A 13,912-nucleotide genomic window follows, 5' to 3' on the forward strand; every position below is an offset into this window, starting at 1 on the left:
TGGTTATAAATAAACATTGGTCTGTATTGTTGATCTCTGCATTACTTAGCATGTCTCCGTGGGCCTGGGACTCAATGGGAGCATGGGCATACACTACTCAGTGTAGGAGGGGGCAAGGTCACACTTTCCAATAATACAATTGTTGGAAAATGTCTTAACTTTATATTCCAGGCCAAATCAGAAATGCAAATCTTAGTCAAATGGCAAGGACAACACTTGCAAAATTAACAGTTCTAGCAACCTTTGAATATGTCTATAGCTGGAAAGCTACAATTGGAATTCCCTGTAGATACAAGGGGTAAATCTGAAGATGATGGAATCAAGTGCAAGGCTGAGTGTTTTTAGCCATTCGCATGTGATCTTTGTAGGTATATTGAATGACATAACTTTTGAAGTCAGTAAAGATAACTTGTTTTTAAGCTGGATGTCTACAAATTATGCCCCTGTGGCATAAGAGGCTGCCTCATCTATCATGCCAACCTTTTGACACTCATCCAAGTACTATTTTCATGTCACCCCCCTTAACAAGCTAAGGAGAAACAAGAGTGTAGACAACACTGTGGGACGAGTCCTTCACACTCTCCCCAGTGCACCCACATTCTTCAGTTTCAAGTTTTTTTCCCCATTACTCCAGAGAGGATTGGTGAATTGTTTAGAGTCTGCAAACCAATGTACATGTTTTTTTTTTTAAAAAAAAGCCAAGTCACACATGACTAACTTTGCATGCTTGTTGTCTAGCACACTATCTCAAGTTCTTGGCTTTGTGGATGTTGACATTATTCCCTAGCACCCTTTTTTAAGTTTGGAGGGGGGTGTGGAGAAAGTTGTGGAATAACTGATTCCTGTCTGAAAATGCACTGTTCTGATGTGCCGAATTGCTTTTCTAAATTTAAGGGACAGTTTAAAACTCCACAGGTTAAAGAAAATGTTCCTATTGTCCAAGTCATAATAGCAGCACTTGATGGTCTTTGGTATTAAGTGAGTATGTTTGAATTCAAACCGCTTTATTCAAGAGTGGCTAGTTTCTGTCTTGTCAGTGGTTACATTGAATTTGCCCTAACTGCAATTTGCTTATTTATTATGAATTAGTAAATTAAATGCACAGAAAGGTAAAATGAAACATGTAGCTGTGGCAAAAGATTACAAATTCCTCAATATAAATTCTCATCTTAAACTTAGTGCAGAAGTTGTTAATGCAGATGTTTCTTATTTTTAGGTCTGTGGACATGAGATGCTGGCTCATAGAGCTGTCCTTGCTTGCTGCAGCCCTTATTTGTTTGAAATTTTCAACAATGATAGTGATCCCCATGGATTTTCTCATGTGAAATTTGATGACCTCAATCCAGCTGCAGTTGAGGTGTTAATGAATTATGCCTACACTGCACAGTAAGTATGTCTATGTAAAGTTCTTAAATTGTATTTCAAAGTAGCTATAATTGCAAACTGAGAATGATTAAAACAATAACATTTGGAAGCCATCAATTCTAACATTTATTTACACCTTAATTTTTTGGCAATATTCTGCCTCATTTTCCTGTTCGGGGTTTGCAGATCCCTAATATTTCAATGGTAGACTCCTGAGATTGCATTTGGACAGCTTGAGACTCTGGTGCTTAACTTCATTGCTGTTTGGTTTTGGTTTTTAAACTTCAGGAATGAGTTGCGCAGAACCCATGTCTAGGCTGATCAGAGCAGTGAAAAATTGGCTTTTTAATACAAAAATAAGCAATTTGACATGACAAGAAAATTGAGGCAATCTTGTGAATGTACTTGCTGCAGTAATGTATTGACATTTTTTTGATTTTCTACTACTGACTAGTTACACTGTTTAATCTGCATGTAGATTGAACTGGTATTCAGGGACTTCACCAGACTGGGTTTAAATTCTGAAATGGGAAGATGTATTTTTACTTTGCAGACTAAAAGCAGACAAAGAACTTGTAAAAGATGTATATTCGGCTGCCAAAAAATTGAAGATGGACCGGGTGAGACAGGTACGTTTGTGTTTGTATAGCTGATCTCAGGTTTTGGGCAAAATGCTTCACCTTTTGGCAGTGAGATTATCTAGCTCACACTTTTTTTTGAATAAAATCATTTTATTTCAGTTTTAAAAAGTAATCACTTCATATTGGTAGTTGGACTAGGGTCAGCATTAACCATCAGTTTGAGTAAGTAAGTTCTGCAAGTCACCCTCAAACATACAGTAAAGTTTGAGCATTCTACTATAACTTTGCATATACAGTGGATTCTGATTAATTGGCACATTGGTTAGTAGAGGCATTCACTTATTTGGGACGGCTCTTAAAGAACAAAGACTAATCAAGGGAAAATAGCCAGGATTCCCTTCATTATTTGGAACAATATGCTGCTTAATAGGATCAGGAGACTTGGCGAAGTTTCTAAGGAGCGTCAATTACATGTATTTGTTTTCAAAAAGCAGTGATTTTTTTTTCACTGATGGTTGGCGAGCGAAAAAATTAGTAAGACAATCCAGAACTGTTGTGCTCACCATGGTTTCAAGCATTCAGTCTTGGAGATGCCAGAAATGGCCAGGAGTAGTGAAACAATTTCACTACTTCAAGTTGGGAGCTATGAAGAATTTGAAGGTAATGATAATCGTGTGTAATGTTTGAGTTGGTTCCAAGACAATGCTAGCCATGTTCCAATGTTTCCATTCCCAACATTTGTTATGGAACAGAGTAACAAAACTTAAGTACAACTTAGAAATTAATACTTTGGATGTATTACATTGTGCATGTAGTAGTGTAACTTCAGTGCAGTTGATCTTTATCTCCTTGAGTGAAGAGAATCTGTTCCCGGAAGGTGTTTGATCGCAGGGTTGGTGAAATGTATGGTGGGTAGTTCTGTTATCTGAGTGGATGGATAGTGGGTGTGCTAATTGCTAAATGAAGAATAGATTCTTAAGGACATGGGAAAATTGAGTCATTGATACAAAGCTGAATCCATAAGTTGAGGATTACCTGTATGCGCATTAGATTATACTAGAGCATTGCCCTTTTCCTGTCCTGTGCTATCCATTCCCAGCCAATTTACTTACCCCCCTATGCACGTGTGCAAACACGTAATGCCCATTCCTTCTAAATTCCTATGTCTGCAAAGTTGTGGATAAACTCAAGAAATACTCCAGAAATGTTCAAGTAATTTGATGTAGAATTTCAGATCACAGTATGAGTCCGAGTGTGTATGTACACTCACACTTTCTCTTTCTCTCTTGCGCTCTCACGGGCTTGTTGCAATAAGTATCATCTTCCCCTGCTTTTTAGGTCTGTGGTGATTATATACTATCCAGGATGGATGTCCAGAACTGTATTTCTTATCGAAATTTTGCCAGTCAGATGGGAGATTCCCGGTTGTTGAGTCAAATTGACAGTTGCATTCAAGAGAACTTGTTGGAGATTTCTGAACAGGAAGAATTTTTAAAACTTCCACGATTAAAGGTGAAGTTTGAAATGTGTTAATTTTGTCTGATTTCTTTGTTTTTCATGCTACGGCACAATTTTGATTTATAGTTCAAGTTGCTTCTTGGTTTTTATATGAAACAATCTTCTTTCCTTCATTGTCTTTTTTTTTAAACCTTGTTAACTGCATTCAGTATTCATGTCATTTCTTTAAAACTTGACAAACCAGTTTAATTGAATGTATCTTTTCTCAGTTGGAGGTGATATTAGAAGAAAATGTATGCTTGCCAAGTAATGGTAAAGTTTACACAAAGGTAATCAACTGGGTGCAGCGTAGTGTCTGGGAGAATGGAAAGAATCTGGAAGATCTGATGGAAGAGGTTAGTAGCACAACAGTTATTTATGTTTATATGGAGGCTTATACCTATGACAGTGTGATTTTATTTATATAAAAGAACTGATCCTAAAGAATTTAAATTTTGCTGTAGGTGCCCCTAAGCTGAGAAAGTGGGGGTGTGAAGGTGAGCAGTATAATTTAGTCTTTTTTTCTGCTCTCTGCTACCTTACGATTTTTTTTATAAAGCACTTTGTTTTACAGTGTAGGAAAAGCTTTAGAGAAAGGGAGAAAAGGTACTTTTTTCTATGTTTTAATTGCTTTCTTCCACAGCTAATCCATATGAGTAAGTACAATATTCTAATTTCTCTCCTTCCCAATTGATTTTTATTTCCTTAGGTTTAATCTAACAAAACTAGGATACTACAAGCCTGAAGAAAATGGAAGATACTGCGAGGGTAGTGGCTCATAAAGAAGCAGCGACCTTTCCTAAAGTCTGCAGAATTTTGCTTTGGGCAAGAGTTGATTTAATTGTGTTTGCTCCTTTGCAGGATTAATAAGGTTACTTAAATTAATGTTATGACAATCTGACTAAAATTGCTTAATATATTGGTAATTTTTTTTTTGGTAATGTTAAATAGATGCTTGGAGGGGGTGGAAGAAGGACAGATTAAGCAGAGAACTTTTGACTTTTGCAAGACTGAATTATACTCTATCTGCAAAAGCTGTGGACTTTCAAACAACTGAATGTACAATTCCATGGGTTTTTTTGTATTAGTAATATGAACATCTGTTGTCAGATCAGTAGAATTTTACAACACAGAAATGGATATTTAGTCAATTGTATCTATGCTTCATGGGCTTCCTGAAATCTTATTTGATACTGTCAGATAAATTTCATCTTTGTACTAGTTTGGCTGCCTCTTACAGGGTACTTCACTGCTCTACCCTTCAAATCTAGTTCTCAACTCAGTTCAGATTTGAGCTATTTGCAGCACATGTGCTTCCAAAGGTTCTTTTGGAGATTAAAGCCATAATCTGTCTTTGATATATTTGTTTTCAACAGGAAGATGATTAGTTCCAGTTGATGCTAATCTCTAACCTAATTTGGTATAGAAACTTTTGTTCTTGGGTATGGGAACTTCTTTTTGGGTGCAAGGAAAGTGGGTAGGAAATCTGCTTAATGATATACTTGATTCTGAAAACGTTTTAACTTCAGACTTTGGAATTTTTGGCACTAACATAGCCTAAAATGAGAACACATACAAAAAGTTGTTTTCTGATTATATAACCATGTTTAATGTGTAAGATGCAGTGTGCAATGTACTAGTTGAAGAGAACTGTACATACAATTTACCTGCACATCATGCTGGTTTATTATAGCACTCCTTCTCCATTTACACTTTCCTCATGTAAGTACTATTCCCATCCTGTCTTTTAAAAATAACTGCTAGGAACCATGTGCAAACCCCTGCCATCCAGGGGAGGACTCCCAGCAGTGAATCTCCCACATTCCACTGTGTAAAGGCAGCTTTTGCTGCTGGTGTTGAGTGTGTTGATGGAACTAGAGTGACTGCTCAGCACTGACATACAGATCAACACCGTGGTCAGAATAGCAGGTGGGGTCCATTGCTTACGATTGACTACACTGCTTGTGTTAACCTACTAGGTGGATCATTAGATTCGATTTGCTGGAATTGAGCATTTACCATTTGAGAAATCTCCAGGAAATTAAGGAAAAGGAAAATAGCAGCATGCATGTACCACACAAAGTGCGAGGGAAAACTGTAGCATTCAAGTAGTCCAGCAACACATCCCACACCAGTTGCCAGCAATAGCTCAGACTCTCTGAATCCCAAATCCCCAGTCCTGATACTGAGCTGCAGCAGTACTTGCTATTTGCAGGCAGCCTCACTATACTAAGCCCTGGGCAAGTTCATTGATGTCTTCAGATACTGCAGTACATGGCAAAGGGAAAGACAAAAGTTTGCTCCAAGCTCCCCAAGCCAGATAAAACTGACAATCCATCAGAATAATTTAGTGTGGAAATGTATTGGACCTGAACCAGTTAGGTTGCTGTAGTTCTAGCTGCTTGCAAGGTCTAACCATGGGTGAACATTCTCAACGTCCTAGTTACAATCAAGACCCTGTTCCTTGTAAACTTTTCGGTTGACTAACATTTCCAAAAGCATTTCTAGTTAATGACAAAATGTAGGCTCTTTTTGCTTTACAGCATTACATGGCTCATGACTACATAGATCTGTGATACAATGAATTTTGTTCCTCATGTTTGGCTTTGTGTATATTGGAGTGGTAGCAAAGGATGCCTTAGAAGGCTTGAAAATGCCTTTAATTTGTGCTTTGCATATCATCAGCATGTATTCATAGGCCATAAATTTGGACACTAGAAGGTGGCCGTGTTGAAGAATTATTTTCCAAAGAATACTTTGTTCATTCACCACCCTCACAAACATCCTCCCCTAACCAATTCTGTGTGCACAAGGAAGAGATCTTAATATCATTAGTTTTTCTGCATTTCTTGCATTTCCTGTTTCTTGCAAAATTTCTTCCTAGCAACATCAAGTGCGAGCTCTACAACGTAAAAGAAAACGCCTTGCTTCATTTGTTGGAGTGAATTTCTTGTGCCTCAGGTTTCCAAAGCAATCAAGTGGACAATGGACCAGTCATCCCATTATTTAGAGTGGATGGCCACCACTGTGCAAATGTCTCTTAATTTTCTATCAGACAACGGCAATCCTCTTCAGGAAAGGAGAAAGCTTCCAGCGCTGAGAAGCTAAATATAAACAGGAGCTTGCATAACGTAACTTGTTGCTATGGAAACAGTAGCCACATGGGTTTTTATTGCTGTTTTGCAGGTTCAAACCTTGTACTACTCTGCTGATCACAAACTGCTTGATGGGAGCGTACTAGATGGACAGGCTGAAGTGTTTGGCATTGATGATGACCACATTCAGTTTGTACAGGTACTGAATATTAATGGGTGTACATAGACACTAAATGTCAGGATGGTACATTCAGTTATCAAATTGGTCTAGCACAGAACTTTAGTAGAATAACCTGAGTATACATTAAGGAATAAAACATAGGATTTGGTGGTTCACCTGAGATGCTACAAAGCTGAATGTAATCAGATGTCCAAGTAGTGGTGTTTGCTCAACCAGGCCATGGATCCTTTTGTGATTGTGAAAATGGGACAGCCAGTAACCTGTGGAATGTTGACTGGTGTTGGCAGTCTTGATGTTGTTTATGGAATTTTAAGAAAAGATTATGGGATAATTTCATAACCCTTAGAAATATCAGACCTTGTGTTGGCAGTTCTCTGATGTTAGATAGAACTATTGAGGTCTAGTGCAAATTGAAAATGCACAAACTATGCATTATGTTAGTTACCTATTCGCTGGCATTTTCTGGCCTGTGTTTGTCCATAACTTTCTCTCATTCTCTGAGACCAGGGGTGTTTAATTCTTATCTGACATTTTAGCACAGAACACATCTGTTTAACAAAAAGGTGTTTTGCAGAGTTTGCAACTTGTTTACAAAAGATGGGTTTGAGGAGGTGAATTAGAATTTATTAGACAAATATCTTGTCTGTGATGCAGTAACTGGTGCATCAGTAAGAGTATGGTGAAGATAGTAGCTGAGTACAAGTGCAGCCTAGCTAGGTTTTCTAGCTACTCATTTGATTTTGCAGAAGAAATCTCCGCGGGAGAGCAATCACCGGCACATATACAGCAGCACTTCTGGAAATCTGTCTACTCAAGTGCAAACAAACAAACATGAGTGGAAAATCATTGCCTCAGAGAAAACGTCAAGTAAGTTTATAATTCCAGTGATTCTGATTTGGAATGAAATGTTTAAACAACTAGTGAACAGAGCATGCTGTTCTGCCTAATGTTGCCAACAGAGGGGCTATAGTTTAAACTGGGAGAAAGGCAAATTAGGCCTCCTGCCTGCCCACCCTTTTGTAACTTGTTTTATTACAATAAAGTAGTTGTGTTTTAATACAAGTATTGCCACGTGCTCATTGACAATTATTTTGCTTTATAGGCACTACTTATCTATGCTTGGCTGTTCTAAATGGTGTACTGTGTGTCATCTTTCTTCATGGCCGCAACAGTCCCCACAGTTCACCTGCCACCACTCCATGTCTAATAAAGAGTATAAGTTTAGAGATTCAGGCTGAAGATGATAAACTCCTGTCTCCCATGCAGTACGCTCGCTCTGGTCTAGGAACAGCAGAGCTGAATGGCAAGCTAATTGTTGCTGGTGAGTGTGAACATTCCAGAAAGGAATTGCTGTTTTTTAAAGGAAGGGTGATATGGGGATGGTAGAAACTATTTCTATTTTTAGGTGGTTTCTCAGAAGACAATGGAAATCTAGTACAGTATCTCCTACTAGCTTTATATAATTGGGTTGTTAATTGCTTGGTCTTTACCCAGAATTTTTTTTTGGTGTTGTGTAATAAAGGAGTCTTGAATATGGAAATATAGCTCCACCATCAAACAGCAAGTACAGATGGGCACAAAAATCAGCACAGATATGGTAGCCAAGTGCTTATTTCTGTGCTGTACAGCCTTTCCAATCCAGTTGCCCGTCTTAAAGGCTTTAAAATGCAGTGATTATATCTGACTCCCACCTCTGGCAGCAAGTTCCAACACAGTCAAGTTTGTCATGTTCACAGGTGCAATGAAAAGCAGTGTCAAGCACATGCATTAGATAGAAACATAACACTCACAAGAAAAATTGTGCGGAACTATAGAAAAGAACCTAATTAAAATAACTGCTATGGAGCAAAATGATTAAATGAATGTTGTTACTGAGGCAGTGATTAGGGTTGTGTAGGTACCAATTGCTGTGTCAGGAATGAAAAATAAAACTTTTTCCTTGTCCCCCTTTAAACTCCTTCCTCTCACTTTAAACATATGCCTTTTTAATATACCCCTATCATTGGAGGGTTGGGGACAACATCCTGGTGAATGTCGACACTTTCCAACCTAATTATCCTTCCTATAGTGTGGTGGGCAGACAGCACTCGCCACTCCTGCATGTGGATTAACTAGTGTTTTTCGAAGTTGCAACATAATATCCCAACTTTGCTCTATTCTCTGATATGAAGGCAAATGTGCCCCTTGCTGCTTCACCATCTCATCTGTGTTGCCACTTGGAGAACTGTGTTTGTACTCCTACAACACTCTTCAGGCACCTGCCATGTGCTATGTTAGCCCTGCTCTGGTTTAACTTAAAAAGAAACCATACTCTGTTCCTCAACATTCCTTAATATTAAACCATTTTCTGTGTATGTCCTTTCCCTAATTTTCTTTAGAAAGATCATTACCTTGGACTGATTGAATTTGAGAAGCCAATATTCCACTGGATTTCACATCTTTCCTTTGCAGTAATCCTATTATGAATGCATTCAGCAACTCCATATGAAAACCCATATGATAATATTCTGCTTATCAGCAGCTTATTCCCTTGAAATAGTTGCACATACTATGTTTCTATGAAATGTTTCTGTAAATTCAAATTGCTCCCTGTATCAACAGTGATAACTACCTACTACAATTTGTGCTGGAGAGAGAGCTAAAGAGCCAATGGTTTCATTGCTGAGCTATCTTAATACAGATATTTCTAACTTGTGGTTTTAACATAATACTTTTAACCAGTATTTGTCTATTTTTTAGACATGCAGAGAACTTGCCCTATCTTCAGTTTGAAAATTGTACTTTGAAGCTGTTCTTTGGTGTAGAATCTTATTTCCATTGGTACTTTCAGGCTAAAGATATAAGTTGTTACATTTTGACTGATTATTAGGTGGCTATAACCGTGAGGAATGCTTGCGAACAGTTGAGTGTTATGATCCCGCAACAGATGGATGGACTTTTATTGCTCCAATGAGGACACCACGGGCACGGTTTCAGATGGCAGTGCTAATGGTAAGTGATTAGAAATTTTTCCAAGACAGTAGGAAGTAGGAGCAGGAGTTGGTCAAGCTAAAGGAGTTGCCTTTAAGACTAGCTGAATGAATTCCCCAATTCTTCTTTCCACCCTTTCACCATTACACACTGTTCCCATGACAATATTTCAGCTATGAATATAAATAAACTTTATATAATTAATTCATCTGTAAAAAGGCTTAAAATCTACAATACATTCTTTTGTTGTAGGGTCAACTGTATGTAGCCGGAGGATCTAATGGCCACTCAGATGAACTTTGCTGTGGTGAAACTTATAATCCGAGTACTTGTGATTGGACTCCGGTGCCTGAGCTTCGTACTAATCGTTGTAATTCAGGTAAATATTCATGACATAGTCAAAGGTTCAAAGATACAATTTAATGTCAATGTATACAATAATACATCCTGAAGTGCTTTCTCTTCACAACCATCCACAAAAACAGGGAGTGCCCCGAAGAATGAAAGGCAGTTAAATGTTAGAACCTCAAAGTCCCCTCCCCCAGCTTCCCCCTTCCTCTTCTTCCGTAAGTGGCAGTAAGCAAGCAACAATCGCCCCTTCCTCTCCTACCCCCCACCAGCAAACAAAAAAGCATCAGCACCACCACCAAGTACTTGAGCGTGAGCAAAGCAATAGCAAAGACACTCTTGCAGTTACCCCCAAGGACTTTGCATTTCACCCGGTATTTGACATACCACAGGTTCTTCTCCTCTCCTCCCCCCCCACCCCGGCCAATAAGGGAGAAAGAAGTGTCTCTATTTCCTGGCAAATGTGTGGAGACATAACAAACAACTCACTGGTTTACGATGATAAAAGTCTGTTAAATTGCTTTTTTTTTTTTAGCTCTGTGCCTGAAGATTGCAAAGATCCCGGGTCTCCTGGCGTGACACCATCCCTCGATCCACCCATCTCCAGAGCTCCAAGATCCTAGGCTTCCAAATTCAACCCAGACTCTTAGACCGAGCCTTTAGTGTGCAGAACAACAGCCAGTTAATGGATCTCTGAGAGTGGGTCCCATTTCACCCCAAAGAATCGTGTAGTCAGAATGTAACCCCAGGTCAGGGTCTACAAAAGAACCCTGAAAGGGAAAAAAGAGATTAAAAATGGAAGTAGAGCTGTTTCCGAAGATGCAAGCAAAGGAGTTGCTGTTAGGTGCCATTAATCATCCTAAGCATAGTCGATAAAATAATTGATTTCCTGATTTGTTCAGTAACTGATTTTTTTGGTTGTTTGACAGGTGTATGTTCACTGAATGGAAAACTGTATATTGTTGGTGGTTCAGATCCATATGGACAGAAAGGATTAAAGAATTGCGATGCTTTTGATCCAGTCTCAAAAATTTGGACAAATTGTGCTCCTCTGAATACACGTATGTATGATTGTAAATTGAGCTTAACAGACTTGTAGTGCTTTCACATAATTTTAAGTATGTAGGGACTTAATCAGAATATTAATAATTTTAAAATCTTCTAGTGCTAAATAGCTACTTTCACTTTCTAGCACCATTTTATAACATGTATTCCCAAACATCATTGAAATATTAGGTAGACATCAGGCTGCTGTATGTGAACTGGATGGTTACCTATATGTGGTTGGAGGTGCAGAATCTTGGAATTGCCTGAATACTGTGGAACGTTACAACCCTGAGAACAACACTTGGACAATGGTTTCACCCATGAATATGGCTCGCCGTGGAGCAGGAGTAGCTGTTCACGATGGTGAGAATAAATGTATTCTTGTGTCTGGATTTTTATCAATTTATTGACTTGGGCTAAAGTTGAGGAACAAATGCTGAATTGATTCATTTAGTTATGTGCTCTATTACTTAAGTTTGTTTTTGAGGAGGGATTTGAGCCAATTGGGCTTGTACATAGTTAAAATCTTACTGAATCAGAAAATGCTTATGGATCTTGATTGAATTGTGTGTCTCTTGCACTCTGTTTCCCTCGAAAGAGGGATGGTGGGGTTAATAGAGTGGCATTAGCATAGAAAATCAACCATTACCATTTGCAGTAGAGTATGTAAGACCTGATTGCTGTTGCTTCTAACAATTCGGCTTCTGTGCACCATCAAAACTGAGCTTGAACTAAAGTAATGAAATAGTAATAGAACAACACCTAACAGGAGGCTGTTGTTTGGACCCAGAATGCATGCATGAATACAAGATAATTGAAGCTGCCCTTTCTGTCAGTTTTCCTTTGGCTTCATTCCAGCCTCAACTTTTATTTCATGGGCTGGATCCTGGTCATCTCTTCTGTTTTCATCAGGAAATGTTGACGGTGCTATATGTGGTTCAGCCTTTTCTTAACTTCCACATCTGAACATTTGTACATGCAAGTCATGAACAAGCTAGACGTCAGAATTTTGACCTTGTATTATTGCACTCAAAGTAGAAATACAAATTGCTTGAGCTTGGGGCTGAATGTACTTTGTATTTGTTTCACTAGCTTTGCCAGGGTTCTCTGTCCCCACCCCCCCTCCAACTTCATTTATAATGTAACCCTTATTTTTGCAGGAAAAGTATTTGCTGTTGGGGGTTTCGATGGAACCCATGCACTCTGTTGTGTTGAGATGTATGATCCTACCAAAAATGAGTGGAAGATGATGGGAAGTATGACATCAGCAAGGAGTAATGCTGGAGTTGCTGTAGTAAATGGACTTCTTTATGCTGTGGGAGGCTTCGATGGCAATGAGTTTCTGAACAACCTGGAAGTATATGATCCAGAAACCAATGAATGGAGCCCATGCACCAAAACAAATATGCCCAGTTTATAAAATTTTGCATTTTCTCAGCAGCTTGAGTTTAGTGATTTGTGTTACACTTTTTTTTGCAGGGATTATAATGGGAGGAGGCTGTTTATGGTTGGATATAGGTTTCTAGAAAAACTTGAAGCATGAAGTCTGGATTTTTATGGTAACATAAAACCTTTTTGGGTTTGCTTATAATTAATTTGAGCTGTATATACTATTATCCCAAGATGTAGGTATGTTTGTGTATTCCTAGTGGGTTATTTTGGTTAACTGCAAACCTGATGTGCAGGAGGTTTTTGTTTCAAAATTTGGAAAATAGGAAAAGTGTTTATTCAATGGAGCTTCCCCAAAATTTTGTTTTGCATTGTTTGCACACGATCTCATCATGAAGTTCTGGTTTTAAAGAAATACAATGGTAATCTTGGGGTTTGTAGGGGAAGGGGTGTGACAAGAATGGCAAGCAGGATCATATTTCCTATCTTCCAGTTTGTTTTTAAATCCTTCCTTGGGGTTTAAACAAGTCGTGGATAAGCTGACCAGCCTGCAGTTAGAGCATTTTTTTTGGGGTCAATGTTTTATCATCTTTTATAAACAATTTTTATACTTGGATGAATATACAGTAGAACAAGATTGTTTGGAAGCATTAAACTAAAAGCTTACAATTAGAATTTGAAGTGCCAGAGTGGGACATACACAATTCTAGAAAGAGCTTTCAATGTTTGCCTCTGCTATAACTTATTGTACTACTCTTAAATGCTCGATCTTGACAAGGGATTTCAGATGTGTACTTGTATTAGGATGGATTAGTGAAGGATTAAGGAGCACCTTTGTGAGAATCAAATGTTACAAACTATGTAGCTAACAATCCTAAAACAATAGATGACATAGGCAATTAAATATTTGAACTCTTAACTTTGTGGAATTTGTGTTTCTTTTTAAGTTCCTTAGTCAAATTATAAGAACATTTAGTTTGAAATCCTTGGTTCATTAATCCTGCAGTATTTTCTGTGGCACAGAAGCCATAATCCACTGGCTCTACAGGATTTCCCAATATAAACGTTAAAAGTAAATTTATTATCAGTGCACATACATCACCATTTACTACCATGAGATTAATTTTCTTGTGAGCATTCATAATAAATACATGAGGGAACATAATAGAATCAGTTAAAAAAAAACTGCAGGCAACATAGTTAAACAACCAATGTGCAAAAGACAACAAATTGAGCATATGATAAAGGAAAATATAAGTAAAATTGTAAACATATTTTCTGATTTGTTTTTTTACTATGTTTGGATTCTTTGGTGCAAAGAATCTGCAGGTAAATGAGCTGATCAAGTTTGTCACGTACCCTGTGGCCGGGTTAAAGAACCAGCAAAAATGGAAAACACTTTGGAGTCTGGTATTACTATAAACTAATAGTGTTTATTA

General features: G+C 38.1%; 1 protein-coding gene across 3 annotated transcripts in view; it reads left to right on the plus strand.

The window, feature by feature from the left end:
* The window catches only part of LOC140737115 (influenza virus NS1A-binding protein-like), a 28,788-nt gene extending 15,396 nt beyond the window's left edge, over nucleotides 1–13,392 (plus strand). For all 3 annotated transcript variants that reach the window (XM_073063294.1, XM_073063295.1, XM_073063296.1), the window contains exons 4-15: nucleotides 1,217–1,386; nucleotides 1,919–1,994; nucleotides 3,285–3,458; nucleotides 3,674–3,799; nucleotides 6,630–6,737; nucleotides 7,466–7,586; nucleotides 7,822–8,040; nucleotides 9,589–9,710; nucleotides 9,942–10,068; nucleotides 10,967–11,098; nucleotides 11,274–11,447; nucleotides 12,245–13,392. In XM_073063294.1, the coding sequence (XP_072919395.1) occupies nucleotides 1,217–1,386; nucleotides 1,919–1,994; nucleotides 3,285–3,458; nucleotides 3,674–3,799; nucleotides 6,630–6,737; nucleotides 7,466–7,586; nucleotides 7,822–8,040; nucleotides 9,589–9,710; nucleotides 9,942–10,068; nucleotides 10,967–11,098; nucleotides 11,274–11,447; nucleotides 12,245–12,504 (1,809 nt within the window). In that variant the 3' untranslated portion in view covers nucleotides 12,505–13,392. The remainder of the gene's footprint in view (nucleotides 1–1,216; nucleotides 1,387–1,918; nucleotides 1,995–3,284; nucleotides 3,459–3,673; nucleotides 3,800–6,629; nucleotides 6,738–7,465; nucleotides 7,587–7,821; nucleotides 8,041–9,588; nucleotides 9,711–9,941; nucleotides 10,069–10,966; nucleotides 11,099–11,273; nucleotides 11,448–12,244) is intronic.
* The last annotated feature ends 520 nt before the right edge of the window (nucleotides 13,393–13,912 follow it).

The sequence above is a fragment of the Hemitrygon akajei genome, chromosome 12 (genome assembly GCF_048418815.1).
Source record: "Hemitrygon akajei chromosome 12, sHemAka1.3, whole genome shotgun sequence".
In the NCBI taxonomy this organism is placed as follows: domain Eukaryota; kingdom Metazoa; phylum Chordata; class Chondrichthyes; order Myliobatiformes; family Dasyatidae; genus Hemitrygon; species Hemitrygon akajei.